Below are 24,095 nucleotides of genomic sequence, written 5' to 3' on the forward strand. Positions count from 1 at the left end.
TCAAATAAATTTGGGCCTTCTTCTTGACTTATCTAGCTACCTAGAACTTTGTAAGTGTAACCATTACTACCATTACTTACTAGAGTGAGAGGGAAGTATCTGAAAAGTCAAGATGGGGCATGAAGAGCAGCACTAGAATTAGAATTTTAAAAAAGCTCAACTATTCTTATTTATCAAGGCAAACTGGAACAAAAGAAAATGAAATCACAGAAAAATGAAAAACCCAGTTCTAGCCAATAATTTCAGCTATATGACCTACTAAACTACTACAAACATGTAATAAAGTGCATTAAGTAAAGAATCAGCCTCTAAGGCAAAAAAAGCTGTCACAATGGAGAAGAGGGGGGAGACAAAAGGGAATGAGTGAACCACACTCTCACCAGATTTGGCTTAAGGAGGGAATAACACACTCAAGTGGTTATCCTGCCCTACAGGAAAGTACAGGGGAAGGGGATAAGAGGGGGTGGATAATAGAAGGGAAGGCAGATTGGGGGAAGGGGTAGTCAGAAGCAAACACTTTTGAAAAGGGACAGGGTCAAAGGAGAAAATAGAATGGGGGTCGGGACAGGATGGAGGCAAATATAGTCTTTCACATGACTATTATGAAGTGTTTTGCATAACTACACATGTATAACCTATATTGAATTGCTTACCTTCTCAATAAGGTAAGGTGGGGAGGGAAGAAAGAGGAGAATTTGGAACCCAAAGTTTTAAAAACAAATGTTAAGAACTGTTTTTACATGCAACTGGGAAATAATATACACAGGCAATGGGGTATAGAAATCCATCTTGCCCTACAAGAAAGTAAGGGGGGAGAAAATTTGGAACTCAAAATCTAGTGGAAATGAATGTTGAATGAAATAAATAATAAAAAAAAAACAATCAACCTCTTTAAATGCAGTGAAACTACTACTAGCAGCTACATTAAAATCACATATCAAATATTTGTCATGGCCATAATTTTAATTATTCCTAAGTAGGACTGAGGGAAGGCAAATTGCACACACTTTACTATGGTGACTCAGTTAAACAGTTACCTTTTAAAATGACTAATTTGAAAACGTAATATAATTAGTATTGTATCAAGTTACCCAGTTCATGTTCAGTGGTTTTAAACTACTTATACTTTTCCATGAAATAATTTCTACTTATAAAAGTTTATCTCAAGAGTATGTTTTTATAAACGTAAAAAGGCTAACAAGATAATCCTACCTGAACTCACCACGATAAAGCTTCTGTAGTGCTTCTGGAAAGGAGTGTGTATATCGCACAGGCAGGCATAAATGACCCTCAGACCTTTGTTTTATAGATTTAGTAGGGTTGGGGAAGAGAAAAAAGAGAGATCTTTCATTTGTAAGAGTATTAGCATCAAGAATTAGGTAGAACATTTTAACATTTATATTAAGTTGTATTTTATCTTGTAAAATAAACTCTTATTTTCCATATAAGACAATAGCAAACTAATTTAAAATTAAAATCTAAACACAATGTAAAAATAATAGCATAGTAATATTTAATATATGGTATATAATATATAGTAATATTTAATGTCTACATCAAATTAAAATTGAAGGTGATGTTAATAAAAGGCTACACATTCTTAAAGAATTCATGCTAGATCTTATTATAAGTTATTTAAAATTAATGGAAGACCAAAACTAAGAATACCTTTTTTTTTTTTTTTTTTTTGAGATTGAGTCTTCCTACTTCACCCAGAATGGAAGTGAAGTAGCCTTGGACAGGCCTGACCCCATTGCTAATTGGCACAGAAACTGTGACTTGCTCCATTTTCAACCTGGACTGTTTTCATTTACTTAGTTTGTTTCATGACCCTTCATTCTCAAGGCCTCACTATACTAGTGTGGATTTCCATTTGGCTCTAACTTTACTACAACTCAGAGCTCCCATGTTCAAGTGATCCTCAGCCTCCTGTAACCCTGTAGCAAGAAATATTGGCATACATCACCTCATCTACCTCCAAAATAAAAATTCTGTAGAAGATAGTTAAATGTGAATCAGTGTAACAGTGGTATCAATGTGTAACAAGAGATTTTTTTGGGGGGGGGGGAGGGGAGAAGGCAGGGCAATTGGAGTTAAGTGACTTGCCCAAGGTCACACAGCCAGTAAGTGTGTCAACTGTCCGAGATGAATTTTTAGTAACAGAAGCCTAAGAGCTGAGGAATAATCTTGACAAATTTAGAACCTCTATAAAGTTAACTCTTGATTATATTTATTGCTTTGGGCAAAGATAAGCCCTATGAAGAAAACAAAAGCTTAACAGAATTAAAAATTTTTCCTACCCTACAGACAGAATGTAATTAGGGTAAACAGAAAACTACTCTTCTATTATATACTTCCTAGTGATATCTATGTTATGTGAGCAACCTCTTCTTTCTAAATAATTAAGAAAATATTCAGATAACGAATCATGTTAATTGAGAAAGCGCCTAGTTAGGAACTCCCCAAAAAATTTGGATTAAATCTGGAAACGAGATATAATCACAAAGTCTTTAAAGTAACTGCATATAAAAAACAAAAAAAACCTCACTTTTTTTATTCCCAATAAAGAGAACATAAGATACCAGTTACTCATGCAGTCCTACCTAAGCTTCCCCACAATTCATGTCCTGCTCTCTATGAGAATACATACACCCAGTAGTGGGATTCAAATGAATTAACAACCAGCTCTGAGCTGAGGCACCACCCCCCATGCTGACCTGGAGGGCACAGGCCCTGCCTCCACTGGCAACTGGTTCGGGGAACCCAACCTAAAAATTAAGTACCAGTTCTAGCGAGCCGGCACAAACTGGCTGAATCCCACCACTGCATATGCCCTATTAAAACCTTAAACACTATAAAGACTTAACTTTCTTTCTTTTAAAGTTCTCTATACAACCAATTTGTCTCAGCTGAGCAAGAATAAACATGACTCACAAAGCCAGAACTAGCTCTGCCATCTACTACCTGTGACTTAACTTCTCTGGCTGTGGGTGCCACTTTTATAAAGGAGGGAAACTGGGCCAGATGACCACTGAGAACCCATCTAGCTCTAAACCTTAGAGTTATTTCACTACAGTCAGTCAACTGTCATTTATTAAATGCCTAGTAATGTGCCAAGAATTTTAAAAAGAGCTGGAGATACAAAGAAAGGCAAAAATTAGTCCCTGCTCTCAAAGAGCTAAGAATCTAATAGGGGAGACAACATGCAAACTACTACATTCAAATCACACCTTCTGTGGGAAGCCTTTCTCAGGTCTACTTAATCTCAGTGCCTTCCTGTACTTTTGGAGGGAACGCTGGGGCCTTGTTTCTTCCTGATCTGTTATATGAGGTTCTTCTACTTTCTTCTAAGATTGAGTGCTGTCTTCTTCAAGGATCTCAGGAGGGACTCATGCCAATGAATTACAAACTCTGGTCTACGGCATAGTCTTATCACTGCCCTCCATTCTGAGCTTTGCAGGTTTCCCATTCTGAATGGAGCATAAATAGACAGCCGCTGGTCCTAGGCTCAGTCAGCTAGTCAGAAGACTCTGCAGTTTCAAAGCAACACAACTGTAGGCTCACCCCTACTCTTGGCTCCCTGCCCTGCTTATTCAACTACAAGATCCAAGCCTCAATCTGTGGGCCAAATCTGGGCTCTGCTCTCTGGTCAGAACAACAGAGCTGTCAAATCATCCCTGTTCCACAATCCCTGGGCTAGTACAGAGCTGCAGGCCCCAGCCTCCATTCTCCTCAATCCTGTCCATAACAGCAATATAGCCATAGGCTCATCACTAGTCTATGCTGCCACATAGCCAAAGGCTATAGCCCTTATTTGGGCTGGAAGTTCCAGGATCCTACTCCTCAGGCAGAATAATATAGCTTCTAGCTTGCCTCTACTCCAGCTCCCTACCAGAGTCCTACAGACAATGGGGGGAGCAGCCAGCCACAAAGGCTTCTGAAGAGCCTTAAAGCAGGATGGGACCTGTGGCTCTGTACTTAGGCAGGGACAACGAGAAAAGTAAGATAAGGAAGAAAAGGAATATTAAGCTGAATAAGTTGTTACATTAATTAGACTTGATTGACCTATGTCAGACAATCCATGTCTGAATTTGGTTACAAAAATCAGCTATGGGCTAAGGCAAAAAAGGAATCAATATATGTTTGAATGTCATAGGTTTTATATTTGTACCTCATTTCAAGGGTCAGGCATCCTTTCATTAAGGGCAATAATCAATGAGGCTTTTGTTAAATAAGTAATTAAGCAACAACCATAATAAGAGTTCTTTTTACATAGCACTGGACTAGTTTTACACACACACAGCACTTCACATGTATAAAGTTCTTTCCAAATTTGCTGTCATTCTTGCATTATCCAGAACATACAGACACATCTACAAATATATATCTTTGTTGCGTGGTCATTTGTCTTCAGTGACATAGCGTTCTTAGCTCCAGCCTGTATTTTTCTCCATTCTTTACCCCATTCTACTGAGCCTATTTTGCTGTCATGTGACTTATAAACACCAAAATGAATTAACTGAATATTCAGAAGTGGAATAAAATTGTAGCAGAAGGAAATGAAGATGGATTTTAAAGACTGATACCACAACTCGTTCCTAAGAGATATCAAGTAAAGCAAGTAGCTTAACAAAGGTTTAGCTACCTTTGTGCCTGAAGGCAAGAAGACAGAATGCATAACCTCTTATGAGCCCTTCTGAATTATTCCATGTCCAAAACCAGATAAAATGGGATATCATCATGGCTATGCTACACCATTTCCACATATCTCATTGGTTTACACAAATTAGTGATAACCAGAGTTTTCTGATTAAGAAGAGATTTTCATAAATTGTGGGAAAAATTACCATTTAAAAATTACTTAAAAAAATTACTTCAAGAATCACTTTAATGTTGCAAACGTACACACAAATCTAAACTACAGATACAAGAGCAAGCACTCAAATTACCTACTGAGTAGGCAAATCAAAGAAGCTGTGTTACAGTAAACCCATACAAAGATAACATGATCAGCTTAGTTAAGGGCAAGGCACTCTTTCCTATATCTGGGTTAAAACGGCTTCTTGACAAGGGGAAAGGAATCCACATATTCACCACAACAGGATTCTCCAGTACTCAGCTACCTCAAGCACTACTCTCTGAAGTAATTACTGATGCAGACAGGCTCTCACCCTCCAAACTAACTTGGCAAAAAAGATTCCCACTGTGGAAACTAGCTCTCCCCTCAGTGAGGATTCTCCACCACCCAATCCAGCTAGAACCATACCTTCCTCCCATGAATGAGATATTACTCGGAACCAGCTGAATGAAAGGGAACTACACTAAAGGGAATGCCCAACTCTCTGGGCAAGAGTCCAGATTTTGGACTCCAGCTCCATTCCATACCAGCTTAAAAACCAAGAATAGAGCTAGGCTTCCAAAAAATACTTCTCATTTTACGGTTATGGCCCCAACCCAAATTACCAACATAGTAGCTTGGAGCAGGAAGTAAAAGACTAACTCCTGATACATGAGAATCAACGTGCATGAATCAGCATGAATTGACAGAATTTTCTTATTTAGCAATTTTCATTCATTTTTAACAAGGAATTTATTTTCCTATGTTTTCTTACCTTTCTGGATCAGTGTTTACTCCAATAACTGGTTTAAACCTGTCCAAGATCTTACTGGCTGCCAGTAGCATTGTGCCATCACCTAGGAAACATCATAAGGCAAAATTACCCATTACATGTATTAAAATCAGTTGTTGAGACCAAAATTCAGGTACTATTTTCTCTTTTGTCATCCCTTGCCCACTCCTCCCCAACATGTTTTATCTCCTTATCTTCCTTCTTATTCCCATTTGTTGATTACCAAAACCCTTACCTGTTCACTCACTTGATGAGGAAATATTCTACAATTAACAAGAACAATCTGCTGCAGATCTCTCTGACAATATCACCCTTAGTGTCTTTGCATGTGATCAATAACCAACTCAAGTATCAATCATCCAACAAGCACTTATTAAGCAGTTACTACATGGCAGGCATCATACTAAGAAGTGGGGATACAAAGGAAGACAAAGACATTGTTCTTGCCCTCAAAAAGTTCACATTCTAAAGAAGAGAAAACACTCCAATAACTACGAGATACAAAATATATTCAGTGTAAGCGGAAGGCAATCTCAGAGAGAAGACCTTATGGAATGGAGGGAGCAGGGATGAGGAGTATCCTCTCAGACACTGGAAAGACCTTTTTGCTAAACTCAGCCTATGAAGAAGGAGGCCAGAAGACAGAGATGAAGAGGCAGACAGCAGGTATGAGGCACAGCCAGTGAAAAGGCACAAGGTCAGGATAAAAACGACGACGCTGCTGTCATCTATACAGAACTTTAAAGTTTTTCATTATATCCTCACAACAACCCTAAGAGGGAGGTGCTGTTGTTATCTCCATTTTACAGACAAGGAAACTGAGCCAAAGAGAGGTTAAGTGATTTGCCCACAGTTACACAGCTAGTTAAGTGTCTGGGGCTGGATTCAAACTCAGGTCTTCCTGATTCCCACTACAGCATTCTATCCTTTGCACCGCTTAGCTGAAGGTACTACCTTGTGTAAGGGACTAAGGCCAGTGTTACTGGATCACGAGTATATGGAAGATACTAAAGTGTAACAAGACTGGGAAGGGAAGAAGGAACCAGGTTGTAAAGAGCTATAAAAGCCAAACAGAGAAGATCCTGGAAGTAAGAGAAAACCATTGAAGTTTACTGAATGTGGGGGAGGGGGATGGTGACACAGTCAGAACTGGGCTTAAGAAGGTTATTTTGGCAGCCAAATAAAGCATGAAGCAGAGTTGGATGTGTGTGTGGCTTTTTGTCTTTGTTCCTTTTGGGGTGGGAAAGTAGAGAGTTGCGCAATTTTTCCAAATTAATTTTACAAAACAAACTATTTTTACAAACCAAGTTTGCTTTTAAAAGAAAAAGTTGATATATGTAAATTCTAATTACTCCAAAAAACTATTTGACTCACAATATATGTTAAATACTTTCATTCTTTGACAATAATAATGCAAAATTCTCCATAAGGCACCTATGTTTTGGCTCCTGAATTGCTGAGAAGTCATAATCATCTCATATGGCTTTGACAGCTCTACTATGCAAGGCTATGGTGTATTTTCAAATACATGTTTCTATATCTTCCACCATGCTTGTCCTATAAGAATATTACCTCCTGCAGCTATAACAGCATCTGCCCATTGAACAGTCTCTTCATCATACTCTCTCCTCTTCACTAAACGAACTTCAATCCCCTCATTCCTAAGAGGTACAAGAAAGATGAATATAAGGAACAAAATCTTACTACAATTATTATGTAGTAATAGTATTCATTATTCATTAGCATTATTATCAATAGTATTCATTACTTCAAATTTTCCAGAATAAAACACAAAATAGTAAGGCGGAGTCATGTTTTAACTATTAACTAAGATTTGGGGATTAGGTTGACTTCCTTAACCAACCAAAAAACCCTTAGAAAATACCAAAATTGAACAGCTTGATTTCACTTTACTTCTGACTACTCTGATATATTAAGGAAAAGGAAATTAACAAAAGCCTTACAAGTTAGGAGAGGAAAGAAAGAAGCATAAAACTTGATCAGCAGTCCCTGAATTTCAGTATGGAATGCTATTACGCTGCTGTTTCAAATAACAAACATACAACCTCATTTAGCCATATTGCTATATCCTAAATTTTCTGTGATTTTGACACCAGTTACATTCATCTACAATAGATTACTTAGGTGCTGTACAATCAGAATGATTATTTATCACTATAAATTTTTCTTAAGAATTTTCTTCTTAGTTTACAGATTACTTTTTTAAAACGAAAAATAAAATGACAATAATGACAATTATTTACAATTAATGACACTAACTTTTGAAAAAGCTCACAGATCTAGTTTTTGAATTTCCAACTGCTATCCATAGTATAACTCCTCTGGTTGCTAACCTTAAAGGGCTGGGCTAGGGTTAGCATTACGCAGTGAAAGGAGTACTATCCTAGATTGAAAGTCAGAGAACTTGGGTTCAAATATTATCTCTATAACTTATGACCTGGGTGACCTTGGATAAGCCCCTTAACTTCACTGGGACCCAGGTTTGGCAATTTAATACATAAAAGTTTGGAAGCCCAGGAGCCAAAAGGTCATTCCAATTAGTCTTACCGTAAACTATCCAGAATATGCTCCACATTCCTGGTATGAATATGATGTCGCTCAAGTAGTCCATTGTAGCTGGATCCTTTTAGTGCAAGCTATAGAAAAAAAATTATCCATTATGGTATTAGATGAAAAATGTCTTAAAAAATCCAGGTGCAATATAAAACTTTATATTCACTTCAATAAAGCCAAATTCATTTGAGGGGGGGCAGTGATAGTAGAATTTATGATTACCTATAAAGCTGGATTTAAAAAATTAAAATTTGGTTTTAATACAAAGTTGACATTTACTTCTGTCTATAACTCTGAACAATAGCAACAACAAAATCCCATAACTAAGAAAAACATGGATATCTAAAATTCTAGAAGTAGTTTGTCTATTTTCTTGCTTATTTCCCCCCCTCCATTTTTGCTGTTGCCATTTAGGGTCCAAAAGTCAACTGACAAACATACTATGAAATGTACATGAAACTGGCTAACCAAAGGCCAAAGACAAATTTCTCAAGCAATACTTAAGTATCTTTGTTTCACATTGTGATTTCTAACCAGCTCACTCTTACTTTGATAAGCCTCAAAAATAATTTTGAACCTGGAACAACTGAAATCCAAACATATAACTGAGTCTACCTCAAGTGAATGAGACATAAAAGATACTTATTTCAATAATTTTTATCCCATTTTCTACTAATCTAGGAACAGTCTGACTTCTTTTAAACTTTTTAAATAATGATTGAGTGAGGTAATGTATATGTACCTCTTTGATAACTTTAAAAGGTGGTGAACTGAATACAGCACCGACCCTGGAGTCAGGAGGATCTGAGTTCAAATGTGACCTCACACACTTGACACACTTGCTAGCCGTATGACCCTGGGCAAGTCACTTAACCCCAATTGCCCTGTCTTCCCCCCTCCAAAAAAAAGTTATAAGGTACCATATGGTAGGTGGTATTGTTTATATATTTATGTTATAATAATTTATACTATACCATTGATAATTATTCAGCTAGCACTATTTTTGGGAATATTTTATGATTTAAAATTAAGTATTAGTTCTTAGGATAGATTAAAAGAATAATGGCAACACTACAATATGATAGCACTTAAAGCTAAAAGGGACCTTAGAGATCACCTCATTCAACCCCCTGGATTTTTTTCCATGAGGAAATAGACACTGAAGTTAAGACGACCATAGTTACACAAGTAGTAAGCAGCAAAGCAAGGTCAAATGCATTATTTGTTTCCAATTTACAGCTATCCCTAAAATCTAAGGAATGAAACACATCTTTAACATGCATTAATCATGATAAAACACTCCATTTTATTAATATGTTCACCTAACACCATGATCACACCTGCTGAATTTTCAAACATGCCCTAATCCTACTTCCTGCTTTCAAATTCCTGTCATTTTTTCCATTCATTTGACTGACAGCAATAAGGTTTTAAAAGTAATCATAACTAGATATCTTTAACACTGTCGTACAAATGAAGACAGATTTTTCAGGGGGAAATTGGTGCTCTTTAGAAGTACAGAGGCAATGACTCATCAGATGAGTCATAAAAATGAATAATGAACAGATATTACTTGACATTTACACAGTGCTTTAAACTTTATAGGGCATTTTACACATATCATCTCATTAGATCCTTACAACAGCCTAGAAAGAATCCCTCTTTTGCAGATAAAGAAACTGAAGTTTAGAGAAGTTAAAAGGCTTACCGTAGCTATTCAACTAGTAATTTTAGGAGGTAATATTTAAACCAGAGTATCTTGACTCCAAATCTAGTGCTCTTTGCATTAGATCACGATTATCTCACCATGGTGTTTAGTTCTAGATCAGGATATATCCAGATACAGATCAAATAGCAATGAAGAATGGCCTTATTAATGAGTACTAAAGTTCTTTCCAATGTTGAAATTCTTTGCTCTCATCAAGAACATGGAGCAAACCATAGGGTGAATCTTGTGACTGATCAATCACTTTTCCCTCTTATTTAACATAGAAAAATAAAAAGAAATCATCTAGAATGAAAGGTTACCAAGTTATTTTCATATGGTAGAAATCTCAACAGAGACAACATAGTAATGGCCAAACTGTTCCCATCAATATGCCTAACTATATACTAATTGAATTGTGAATTAACTATGTGACCTGAAACTTTCACCTTTAATGGAACAATCAACATATATTAAGTGCCTACTATGTTCCAGGTACAGTACTTTATAAACACTGGATAAAAATTCTTCGAAGCAATAACAACAATGCAGACGCTGATGGAGATGATTAAGCTAGGTGACAGAGAACTACCATCTTAAATTATTCAACTTAATGTCTTTCTTAGCACAGATAATAAAGTGACTACATTTCTTTGTATCATGATGCTCCCTTGACACTATCCTAGTATGAATAGTTTTTTTTTTCTTTAAATCACATAATTATCAGTAGGAGAATTAAACAGAGTACTATTTAGAGCAATGAATACTGAATGCAGGCAATGGGAAATAAAAGAATATGCAGAAAATCAACTATTAGCAAATGTAAATGAATGTACCTGAGTTCCCACCATCTGACCATTAGGTTTATGATAAAATGTACTTCCTACCTACATAAGGAAAGAAACAGACTAAAAATAAGTAAAGGGATATTTGGGAATGTCACGAAGTAACTACAGGACTTTGAAGAAGTCACTTTATTTTCTATAACTATAAACTGAGGGGAAAAAAATCCATCCCATCTACTTCTCAGGTTGCTGTGAAGAACCCTTTAACAATAAGATACAATATAAAACAAAATGTTCTGGAAAACTAATGAGAGATTACCTCTTCAAGCACCAAGGCACTTAAAAAATTTTTTTTAACCAATTTTTGACTAGAATTTTTCTAAAAAGGTTATTATATACTTCTCTGTCTCCTTATGAGGCTTACACTAAATATAATTTAACTTTGATTTTTAAACTCTGAGTTAGTGGAAAAAGTCTGCAACCTTGGGCAAATGACATGTACTTCTCCAATAGGTCTCAGTTTCTGTTTCCTCATCTGGAAAATGGAGTTAATTATACATTGTATAACTGCACTACCTACACCTCAAAGAGCTGCTTTGAAGAATCATCAACCTCAATTATTACGTTATGCTATCATAGTGGCTATGCTTCTTTTTTTTTTTAAAGTTCTTGTATTTACTCTGTAATACTTTTTGTTGTCATTAGACTGGAAGCCATCAATTCTTGCTTTTTTCTATGGGAAGACTATGTGTGTATATGCACACGCATGTATATGTGTGCATGTATGTGTATACACATATACATACATAAAAAATTTTCCATTCCCTAATAGCAACTATGACTGCTCCAGATTATCTTATTTCTAGCTTCTAATCTGTCCTAAGCTCAGAACACGCACAAACTTTTTAGAATTGTAAAATACCCTGACAGCAATTGGTTAAGAAAATACACTTTTTCAAGAGTATGAAAACTTGCAGCTGAACTACTTCATGAAACTAAAATTTCAATTGATTGCTCCTGACGTGAACTTCGTGTTTACAGATTTTTGTAGTTGTAGAATCAAGTAAACAAAAAAAGTAACTCTGAATAGACTTGGTCCACTTATGATACTGTCACAGAAGTTATGTCCAAAATACTCCAAAACCTGTTATTTCCCTTTAACAAATTATTCTTTGTTCTTGAAGAAAACACAGTTATCTACTTTGTTACTATTTCAGTAATAGTCATGGAGATGGTAGATGACTAAAGTACTGCCAGAGTAGAAGTTAGATACTTAGATGCTCATCATAAATTTAATAAATTACTAAATGATGCAGTAAATGGTACTTTTTAGTAACCTAAAAGGTTAATGGACTTTTAACGTATTTAGCTTAATCTAAATAGCAAGTTATTCAGCCAGAATGAACAGGCTCAATGTACTAAATTCTAAAAAATATCCACTTTTATTTTATTTTCCATACCACAATGGGTAATGTTCCCAGATGATTTTTTTTGTCGTATCAATCTAAATTCTTAAATCTGTACCTCCTTACTATATGCTCAATAGAATTCAGGCACCATTCTTGGCTGCCATGGTATTCAGAGAATGTAAAAAGTCCTAAAGGAAGACCTGGAACTCATCAGATAAATCAGCATGGACAAGATGAGAAGCCAAGAGAGGCTGTGCTCTACAGCGAGGGAGGGAGGGATTTCTACCTACATGGAAGAAACCTTGGATCACCTGAAGTTAAATCACTTTTGTGAATGAGATGTTTCTAGGTCAAGATTTAATCATTCTAACATTTGGAACTGAGTCCAGTTTTTCCCTTCTTTTGGAGAGCTTTTTCGGAGTGGCGAGGAGAAACTCACTTAGTTGACAACAAAGTTGCTAAATTTGCTGGGTGGATTCAAAAAAGGAGAAACAAATACAAAGACACAGATACTTCATAAAACCACTTCTCAAAAGTTTCCCATCTCAAAAAAAAGTTTTCCATCTTCCCAATGAAAAGGAATATGGTATCTACCAACTACTTTCCTTTAATTTTTAGTAGGGAAGTAAGTCTTAGTTTGAAGCAGGGTTGGCCTTAACTGTATGAGATAATTTAAGGGGCTCCCAAAACTCATCACCAACCTTCCCTACACTGACTGTACTGTTGGCATTAAGCTGTGAATCCTTTATATATCCTAGAGACTATACTGATCTTTAAGTATCACCTACTAATGTGGAAATCTATCTTACCATAAAAAGTCAGAGGGGAAGGGGATAAGGGAAGGTAGTGTCTGTGTGGGGGGGAGAGGGGAGGTGTTTGGGGGTTGGCTAATAGGAAGGCAAATTGGGGGAGATAAAAGTCAGAAGCAAAACAGTTTTCAGAATGGACAGGGTGAAAGGAGAGAGGGAGTAGGATAAACAGGAGAAAAATAGGATGGAAGGAAATACATAATTGGTAATAATTACTGTGAAAAAAATTTTATAGCAAGTTTCTCTGATAAAGACCATATTTCTCAAATATATAGAAAACTGAATCAAATTTATAGAAATAAGAGCCTCTCCTCAATTGATAAATCATTAAAGGATATGAACAAGCAGTTTTCAGATAAAGTATCACAGCTATCTATAATCATATGAAAAAGTGTTCTAAATCACTATTAGAAAAATGTAAATTAAAACAACTCTGAGCTACCACCACACATCTCTCAGATTGGCTAATATGACAGAAAAGGAAAATGACAAATGTTGGAGGGGATGTGGAAAATTAAAACACTAATGCACTGTTAGTGAAGTTGTATACTGATTCAACCAATTCCCAAGAGCAATATAAAATGCTGCATATACCCTTTGACCAAGCAATACTATTACTAGATCTGTATCCTAAAAAGATTTTTAAAAAAAGGGGGGGGGGGGAAGAGGAAAGGACTCATATATACAAAAATATTTATAACAGCTCTTTTAGTGGTGGCAAAGAATTGGAAATTGAGGAGATGTCCATCAATTGGGGAATGGCTGAACAAGTTGTTAAATATGATTGTAATGGAACACTAGTGTGCTTCAAGTAAGGACAAATAGGATGCTGCTCTCAGAAAAACCTGGAAAGACATGAACTGATGCAAATTGAAATGAGCTTAACTAGAAGAACACTGTACACAGTAAAAACAATATTGTATGATGACCAACTGTAAATGACTTCACTATTCTCAGCAATACAATGATTCAAGAAAATTCTGCAGGACTTATGATAACAGGTGCTGTCCATCTCCAAAGAGCTGGTGGAGTCTGAAGGAAGATCAAAGATACTTTCTTTGTGGTTTGGGTTTTTTTTCCTATTTTCTTTCAGAGCATGAATTACATGGAAACACGTTTTGCATGATTGCACACTGTATAACCTATGTCAAATTGCTTAGTTTCTCAATGAGATAGGAGGAGAGGGAGGGAGAGAATGTGGAACTCAAAATTTGAAAAAAGAACATTTAAATTGTTTTTACATGTAATTGGGAGAAATAAAACATTAAATTAAAAAAGAATCACCTATTAAAATGCAGATAGATGCTAGTACAAGGGGGCAACTTCTTAAATTTAAATCAACTCACACATCGGTGAGGACTATTTAAGTGTAAGGTTCTGGGAGATTTAAAAACAAAATCTTAAATAGTCCAGAAGGCAAGAAGACATACAGGATTTAGAAAGAAAATTAAGAGATGCAACAGTGATAGTAAATGTTGCTTACTTCTAACTGGGTCTATATGAAAGCTAAATACAAACACAGTCATATTGCACAACGTAATACAGTAGTGTGAGAAGCCCCAGAAATGGAGCCACAATATATCCATTCTGTTGCACTAGGAACAGAAGACAACAAAGAATGGGCCTTAACCTCGGTCCAAAGAACGCAAGCTTCCATGTTACCCATGGAAATGGCAATAATCAGTGTTTCTAATGAATGGGAGCACTCTATTAGCAAAACAATTGCTACATGATTATTAGTCATTTAATCTCTCTACACATTTTAGGAATACATAATCAAATACTCTAATTCTGAAATAAGACTTTCTTCAGTTTCACAAAAATTTAAATCACATTTAATATGAAGGGTGTGACCATGGGAAATAGATACTGTATGTCTGTTTATGGTTTCTAAATGCCAAGTACCTTGATTAAAAGACTTATTTATATTATACCTATAATCATAACAATCTAAGTGTATGTAACCCATAGGTCCAGGGCTATAATAGATGAGGTCTGTCAAGGCTGTCAAAAAAGCAATATTCTCCTTGGCTCATTATGTTCCTACAACACTTATCCTGAGCAATTTCCCCATACGCTCTAATCAAGCTTTTCACAAATGCGGTTGACAGGGTTCCCAGCTCCAGTACCAATATTCAAGATAACAATAAATATCAGATAAAGGGCAGTTTTTATTTCATGTTACAGAGTCAATACAGAAGGCAAAAAAAGGACTCACAAGAATCCACAAACAGATAAAGAAAATACAAAAAGCACTCTAGCTAATAATCAAATAATGCAATTCTCCTTCCTCCCAAGCAGGTTCCTGGAGTCTAACTAGACCACCACCCTATGGTTTGGATATTCTTAGAAGGGAAAAAACTTGAAGTGGCCAGCAGAACAACACCTGGACATTCTGGTGAAATTCCTCTAAGACTGGCAGTGCTGTCCCAAGGCTTAAAAACTTCCTCTCCACCACACCGCCATCTCTGTCCCCCCACTTCACCCCACTCCAACACAAACACACTTAAGGGGCTGCTAAATAAGTAATATCCCTCCCACCACTGGACCACTGTCTGAATCACTCATGGGACTCTCAAATAGCTACCCCACGATATGGCTTTAGTCTCTTACTTCTCCTCCAGTTATAAGGTGGTTTTGTTGGGGAGGGGAGCTATTGATTTGGGGGAGGGTGGAGAGAAATGTCATGGATCATCCATTCCTCTCCCCAAGAAGCATCCTCTTTACAAACCCTCAGTCTTGATGAATCTCTCAAAGAGGGCGCTACCCAAGAAACCACCTTCTCTTCTGTCATTACAATACCATACTTGGACACTATCTTTTGGGACAATCACAAATTTACCTCTACAATGTGTAGGATACATGAGGGCAGGTGGAAAGAAATCTCCCCCTCTCATCAGCTATACTCTCTGCAGGCTTTCTCTTATGGGTCAACATAAGGAATGGCTTCTCTGATAGTACAAGGTGTCCCTAAAGTCTGGACATAAGCAAAAGTGCATATTTTGAAATATTTGGAATATTAACAGACCATACCTGCCTTGACTTCTTTTTCTGGGGTATGCTAAAGGAAAAGGTGTACTCAAAGAAAATCACAGATGCAACACACTTGATTGAACACATAAAGAGTGAATCTGCTAAAATTGACGGCAATGTGGAGTTACTGCATCAAGTTCATGTGAATTCTGCAAAGTGCATCGACCTTTGCATCACAAATGTTGGAAACCATATTGAAGATGCTATTTGTTAATATTCCAATTAAATAAGATGTTGTTGAAAATTTCATTCATTTCATTTCTCTAAAGTATGCATTTTTGCCTAGGTGTCCAGACTTTAGCAACACCCTGGCCCAAGATGTGCTCCAAACTACCCAGTTCATCCTAGGGAATCCCAATGGCTGAGATCTAATCCTATGCTGATATTTGTTTTCACTGGGCATATGTACTCAAGAGGGAGAAGAAGGAATAACCAAAAGTCTAAACCAGTGGTTCTCAAATTTGGTCTCAGGACTCTTTTCTCTCTTAAAGTATTTTGAGGATTCCAAAGAACTTTTTTTTAAATGTAGAATATATCTATCAGTATTTATTGTATTAGAAATTAAAACTGATAATTTTTAAAATACTTATTTTAAAGTAATAAAAATAAGCTATTAGTTAACATAAATATCAAATGAAAAACAAATTTTCCAAAACAAAAATTTACTAAGAGTGATACTGTTTTACATATTTTTACCAATCTCTTTAATGTGTGGCTTAATAGAAAGCTGGATTCTCATATCTGCCTCTACATTCAATCTGTTGAGATATGTTGCTTTGGTTGAAGTATATGAAGAAAATCAAGCTCCACAAAGACGTGTAGTTGGAAAAAAGAGTATTTCAATAGGCAAATAGCATCTTAGTATTATTATGAAAATAGTTTTCACCTCGAGGACCCCCTGAAAGGATGTTAGGGACCCCCAGAAGTCCACAAACCACACTTTGAGAATCACTGGTATAAACAAAGGTTCACCTCCCATTAAACTCAAACTGATAAATTATAATAATGGTTTCGTTATGCATGACTGCATTCTTTACTTGAATGTCCTGTATTCCCAACACAAGCAGGTCACTAATGATTCTGAAAAAATAGCAGATATTACAAGGCAACTTGGCTGTACGACAAAATCAAATTCATCAAATTAGATTTCTACAATCTAAATTGGCTTACTCTCACATTTCAAGGGGCCGAAGGAAATTAGTAGAATGGAGATCCAGGGAAAATCATGTTCACCAGTGATTAAAAAAAGAGAGGAGAGGGCTAGTCTATATATAACTAAGAGGAAGGAGAAAGATGAATTTAGAAGACAGAATAATAATCTCACATTTATATAGTACTTTGTTTCCAAAACATTTTCCTCACAATAACTTTAAGGTAGGTAAAAGAATATTGTCCCCATTTTACAGATGGAAAATGCAATTTGCTCAGTCACACAATTAGGAAAGTATCTAATCCTATCTCCAACCAATATCTTCTGTCTTTTGGTAGGAATGAAAAAGCCTAGCTCATGGTTATCTGTAACTACTAGATTACGAAATCTGTTAACTTTCTTTGTTTATTTTAATCCTCTTATTTTATTTCCACCTAGCTCCTAAGAGTAAAAATCCTCAGGATGCCTTTTTAAAACAGACTTTATTTCAAAGACAGCAGAGTAGGGGAGAGTTTCAGGAAGGCTCTGAATTAAGCCTCACATGACCCAGGTGGGAAAGTGGGTAGTTCATCAGCACAAAAATAAACAGGTAACCCTAGTGAGAAAGAAAAAAAAAAAAACCGTAGACTACAGGAAATCACCTTCTCTCTAGGAAAGTAACGTTCACAGTAAACACTCACAAAAAAACATGGAAGCGATCTCAGCATGTAATGGTATTCTTATACTTTCCCTCTCCAGATTCTTATTTTTAGAAGTGACCTAATGGGAACAACTAGGAGATGACATATATTTTTTAAAAAAAATATATTAGGCATTTCTGCGAGTGACTGAAGCTCTCTACCCACAGCAACAGCAATAGATCTAAGCCAACAGTTAATTGGCCATTCCCTCCACCTACAAAACAGAGAGAACAACCCACAGCTGGGAGTCACTCCAATACTGTTCACTTCCTATGCCTTTACCCTAATCTGCCAGTAAATTTTCTTATATAGCACTATAATTTGATTTTTCTTCTCATTCAACACATACACTTTGCCCAGTCCTGCTCTTCAGCCAGGGAATCATTCTAATCCAGCTGAACTGTATTACTGACCTTATCCTATAAATAAGACGGAGAATGAGAACTAGTACAAAAAGCTGGCAGTTTAATACGAACAACCAAAAGAGACTACCTGAAAGTTTTTATTTTGTAGCCCAGGAATCTTTACTTACAGATCTTTTTAACACAAAACTTTGTCTATTAAAGCAGTTTCTTCAGTTCTCTTGTTTCTACAATCTCTCCTTAAAAGTACCTGATAGTTAATTATATTTTTTTTTTGGTTTTTTTGTTTGTTTTTTTTTAATATTTATTTATTTATTTTTGTCTTTAGTTTACAACAGATGGTTCTACATAATTTTGAGTTCCAGATTTTCTCCCCTCCGTCCTCCCTCCCTCCCCAAGAGGGCATGGAATCTCATATAACTACCATGTATAACCTCACATTGAATTAATTTATACACTAGTCAAGTTGTGGAGAAGAATTATGACCAATGGAATGAATCATGAGAAAGAAGAAACAGAATCAAAAAAAAAAAAAAACCCAAAAACAAGAGAGAAGAAAAAAAGGCAAGAATGAAGTGTGCCTCAATCTGCATTCCAACTTCACAGTTCTTTCTCTGGATGTAGATAGCATTCTCCATCACGAGTCCTTTGGAGTTGTCCTTGCACCCTGTGTTGCTGAGAAGAGCGAAGTCTGTCAGGGTTGGTCCTCACGGAATCCATATATCTGTGGTTGTGTACAGTGTTCTCCTGGCTCTGCTCCGCTCACTCAGCATTATGTCGTGTAGGTTTTTCCATGTTGTTACGAAGTCCGTATCATCCCCATTTCTTATGGCACAACAGTATTCCATCACCTTCATGTACCACAGCTTGTTCAGCCATTCCCCAATTGATGGGCATCCCTTTGATTTCCAATTCTTGGCTACCACAAAAAGAGCCGCTATAAATATTTTTGTACATATGGGTCCCTTTCCCTCTTGTGTGATTTCTTTGGGATACAACCCTAGAAGTGGTATTGCCGGGTCAAAGGGTATGAACATTCCTATGGCCTTTTGGGCATAGTTCCAAATTACTCTCCAAAATGGCTGGATCATCTCACAAATCCACCAGCAATGTAACAATGTTCCAATTTTCCCACATCCTCTCCAGCATTTATCATCCTCCTGCTTTGTTATTTTAGCCAATCTGACAGAAGAGATGTGGTATCTAAGAGTTGTTTTGATTTGCATTTCTCTAATCAGTAGTGATCCCGAGCATTTTTTCATATGCCTATAGATAGCTTTAATTTCTTCCTCTGAAAACTGCCTGTTCATATCCTTTGACCATTTCTCAATTGGAGAATGGCTTGTATTCCTATATATTTGGCTCAGTTCCCTGTATATTTTAGAAATGAGGCCTTTATAAGAGATACTAGGTAATTATAGTTTTAAAGAAAGTTTCTCAACATTTTAAAGGTGGTGTTAGAGCTTCAGGTGATTCTCATTCAGAAGACTAAAGATACATATGACCTTTAAAATCAAAACAATTTAGTAGAATTAATGATTCCTTTGGATCGTTCAGCAGGAGTATAATTATGTGATACAGTATGAGACAACTTTAGCAAAAGCAGAATTCAACAATTTAGGAAAAAATTTCACATGTACACTCTCCCTTGTCCAAAAACAAAATATCAGCTACAGTGGAAGAACACAGGATTTGGGCTCAGAGGGCTCAAAGCTGAAATCCCCACATTTGTCACATATGTGACCTTACGCAAGTCATTCAACCTCAGTGGGCCTTAGAGTTTGCTTCTCTGGAAAATGAAAGTTGCACTAGCTGCCCTCTGAGAACAGTTCCAGGTCTAAATCTGACCTTGCAATCCAATATCACTTCTTCGGGGTCTCTTTGGTTTCTTCAAGATAAATATGAAAATCCATCCAATTCTGTTGCGGCACTTACTCTTCAAAGGACACAATTTCTACCAACTACTTCCTTTAAATGGTGAGGAAGAGAAAATATGTGTTTGAATCTTTAGTATTTGGGGAGAACACTAATTATTGAAACATAATTCCCTTCGTTATAATTTCCCTAAGATACTGACATTGAGCACTAACTAAAGTGATGATAAAAGCATGCAAATATGGAAAGCTATATAAGAAGCTGGATAACAAAGCAAACATTTAGGTGCTATCAAAACAAACTTCCATCTATCTTATCCAAGGTGGCAACAGAAACAATTTAGTCAAAGAGTAGGCACTTTATTTCCAGTGTTTCTAATCAACTGATAAAATACATACTTTGCTTAATACTAAAAGTCCCACAAAAGGTGATTATTAAAATTTTTCTATAAAAATAACATTTTTTAGAAAGCTCACAAAAAAGCCAAAAAACCTCACAACTACAAATTTAGTGATATCTCATTTAACAATGACAGAGAGACAGCCTAGGAGTAGTTTCAGTTACTGTACTTAATACCTCAATATACCTCAGTCAGTCAACAAACATTTATTAAGTGGTCTGGCACTGTGCTAAGTAAAGGGGACACAAAAAAAGGCAAAAACATTATCCCTGCCCTCAAGGAAATGAGCTTTTACGGGAGGGATAACATCCATGTAATCTTGTACATACAAGATCCATACAGTAAATGGGAAGTAATCTCAGTGGGAAGGCACTATCACTAAGGCAGAAGGGAGGGCTTAGAAAAGCTCCTTGATATATGTGGGATTTGAGGGAGTTGGAAAGGATAATGTTCAAGCTCTCTTAGCATTTATTCCAGAGCTTAAGTTTCATTGTTTACAATTTCTTAATGCATCTAGATTTTTTTTTCCTACATTTGAAGGCCTCAATATTCTCTTTATCAAAATTTTCTGCACTTTAGGCCTCTCTTTTTGAATGTATTAATGAAATGTTCAAAATATACCTTTTTTTCTCTTGCAATGCAAAAACAAAAACAAACTATAATGACAAGTGCCTCAAAGGTAGACTGACGAGTTTGGTCTTAACGTAACTATTCCAGCAAAGAAAGGACTCACCCGGGCCGTTACCAGGCCTGGAATACTGACCAGCGGGAAGGGGGTGTGTCTGCTGCACACAATCAACACCGACAGGGCCACAAGAGGCGCCCTGGGGGCCAATTTTCACATGGCTTGAGCAAAAGACTACATACCTAAGGCCATCCCTGCCCCCAACTCTCGTCTCTTTCTTTGGGGCTTAAATTTGGGTGCACTTTCTCAGTTCCTCATTTGCTCACTGCCCTCAAGGCAAAAGAGGATAATAAATAAGTAGTAAGAAGTCCTCGAAGTTTGCAAAGACTGTGATCCGATCCACACAGACCCTGGGGAGATAACAGGCTCTAACATTAGGGTGAAGGAGAGTTAAAAGTGAGCCTCAGGTAGGAGAGACGCACACACACCATAGAGAATAAGCAATGAGCCTCTCTCCAACGCACACAGAATGAGTACTAAGCTCTGTCCAACACACACAAAATGTATGATCAAAGGGCGTCTTTCCAATACATACACATCTACACAAAGAATGCCTCTAAAATACACACACATATGCGGTACACACACACAAAATAAGATCAAAGCGCCTCTCTCCAACACATACACACATACAGCACATACTTACATACACACTCGCTCACAGAATGAGCCTCTTTGCAACACACACACACACAATGGGCTTTTCTCCAATGCACACACTTCGAGGCTCGAGTGGGAGAGGCAGCGTGCAGGAGAAGGAAGAGCGGGCTGGGGGCTGAGGCAGGGCTGGGCTCGCCTCCGGGGGCGGCCCGTGGGGCTCACCAGATGCTTCAGGTCCTCCTCCGAGAGCTCCGCGTAGCGGTACCGCTGCTGCTCGAACTCGTAGCGGGTGGTCTTGGCAACGACCACGACCCGGGCCGGGCGGAACCCTCCTGCAGGGCAGCCCCTGCCGCCGGCGCTGCCGCCCTCCAGCTCGCGTGCTTGGCCGTGCTGCCCGTGCCCCCCGTGCCCCAGGTGTCGCCGGCCCCCGCCTCCAAAGCCGCCTAGTCGGGGCCCCGCGCTCTCCGCCGGAACCCTCCCCAACGGACACCGCCGCGCCGTTGCGGCCGCCCGGCTTCCCGCTACGCAACGGCAGCTGCACAGCAGGAAGCCTCGGTAGCAAGTCATTGTCCGTCCGCTCGCCGGGAGCTCGGGAGCCGTTGGAGCCCCCTCCCCCCACGGCGGGAGCCCGGCCGGGGCGTGCGCTTGTCCCCGGAGCCCCAGCCGCCGCCGCCGCCACGGCCACCGCCAGCTTCGCTCCGGCCCGGCTGGGGTTAAATGCAGGAGGCGGTGGGATATGGGGGGAGGGAGTGTGCGCGGCCCTGAGCCCCGGGGGAGGAGGAGACGTGCCGCGACGTGACCGGGGGCGGGGCGTGGGATTGGGAAATGAGACGAGGCGGTGGAAGAAAGCCCGAGGAGCCCGAGCTTTGGTGGGCGGGTGTCAATAGGTTTGTTTGTTTGTAGGGGCCTGGGCTACGCCTGCGCCAGTTCTCCTTATCGCGGCGCCCTTCTGGACGCACGGGGCCGCCACGCCCCTTCTCCCCTCCACCCCCGCCTCCCCGCTCCACCCTCCCGGCCAATCCAATCTCGCTGCGGCTCACTGCCACTCTGCTGTGATGGAGCGGGAAAGGGGATTGGCCAGCGGCCTGGGGGTGGGGCTGTCTGGCTGGGTAGCTTGGGGAGCCCGCCCGGAGGAATCCAGCTGGAACTGGTCTGGGGAAGGGTAGGCGTGGCTGCAGTTGTGGGTGGAGAGAGGTCTGGCTGGCATCCCCTCCTTCCACTGGACCACCCGGCCTTGCACGTCGAGCTTTTCCTACCTTTGGTAATCTTCTGCGCCGGCTGTGTGCTGGCCGGGACAGTTAAGCGTTGGAAGGGAGCCACGTCCATTTCTTTGCATCTCTGATGCCTTATGGTTGGAAACAGATCGGGAGGCAGCCTAGCACAGTGACCGCAATGGTGGACTTGCATGCAAACACCACCTCTGATATTTAATGAGCTGTGTGCATGGTAGTAACTGAACCTCTGAGCGTCCCTGTGAGATAACATACAGAGTGCAATTTACGTATAACTGTCCGTTTTTATCATGAGGGACCTTAGAAATCATCTTCTTTTAAAAGGGACTTGAATGATTCCAAGCTAGTACGATGAAAGGAGCTATGACTTTGGAGGCAGAGGACCTGGGTTCAAATTCTGATTCTACTTAATGCCTGTGAGCTTTGGGCAAAGCATATAACCTTCCTGGGTTTGAGTTCACCTGTTGATAAGGAGGAATGAAAATCAGGCTTCCTCAGGCTAGAGCATACCCATGAAGTGCTGAGTCTGCACACTGGCCACTTCCAGGGAAATGAGACCCAACGTCTAAGGGATTATTGCTTTGGGATGATGCAGAAATCCTGGGGATGTCTTGATCTGGTGTGTGGGGGAGGAGGGAAAATACTGCATCAAAGCCAGTTCCTTGGCCCTTAAGCCAGGAGTGTCCAACCAACTAGATGGGCTTCAAAGGCAGTGGCTCTCTCTGTTCGGCCAGTGTCAACCTGCTTCAGTATTTGGAAGGATTTGAGTTGAATCTTTTATATTTCAAAATCTCATTCAACGTATTCACCGTTCCCACTATTCCCCAAGGATTAAGAAAGGACAATTCCAAATAATCACTTATGTGCAAGCCCTAGAATCCCTTCTGGCTCATCTCATTTCATGAACTCACAGATATAATGCATATACCTTCATACATAAATACAATTAAGACCGTTTGGAGGGCATGATAAAAGTGCACCTCCATCACAAGCTGGTTCCCTTGGGGATTAGATGTTACCAGCTTAGACAGTGTCAAGTACAGACAGATGGGAAGTTTAACAGTCCTGTCTACAGGACAAGTTTTAAGTTTAGCTGGACACAGCCTTGAAAGAAATACATCTTCCAAAGTGATTGGTCTGAAATAATGGATTGAAATAAAGCATGG

The 24,095-nt window shown here is 38.6% G+C and overlaps 1 protein-coding gene across 4 annotated transcripts in view; it reads right to left on the reverse strand.

Annotated features, from left to right (window-relative positions):
• NADK2 (NAD kinase 2, mitochondrial) overlaps positions 1–22,407 on the reverse strand; it is a 57,055-nt gene extending 34,648 nt beyond the window's left edge. For 2 of the 4 annotated variants that reach the window (XM_036758570.1, XM_036758555.1), the window contains exons 1-5: positions 21,920–22,407; positions 8,199–8,287; positions 7,203–7,291; positions 5,613–5,694; positions 1,213–1,296 (exon numbers count right to left, since the gene is read on the reverse strand). In XM_036758570.1, coding sequence (XP_036614465.1) covers positions 1,213–1,296; positions 5,613–5,694; positions 7,203–7,291; positions 8,199–8,287; positions 21,920–22,264 — 689 coding nt within the window. In that variant the 5' untranslated portion in view covers positions 22,265–22,407. The remainder of the gene's footprint in view (positions 1–1,212; positions 1,297–5,612; positions 5,695–7,202; positions 7,292–8,198; positions 8,288–21,919) is intronic. The other 2 variants (XM_036758579.1, XM_036758563.1) reach the window with 1 other exon arrangement.
• Between the last annotated feature and the right edge of the window lie 1,688 nt (positions 22,408–24,095).

This window comes from Trichosurus vulpecula, chromosome 1, assembly GCF_011100635.1.
Source record: "Trichosurus vulpecula isolate mTriVul1 chromosome 1, mTriVul1.pri, whole genome shotgun sequence".
NCBI lineage: Eukaryota > Metazoa > Chordata > Mammalia > Diprotodontia > Phalangeridae > Trichosurus > Trichosurus vulpecula.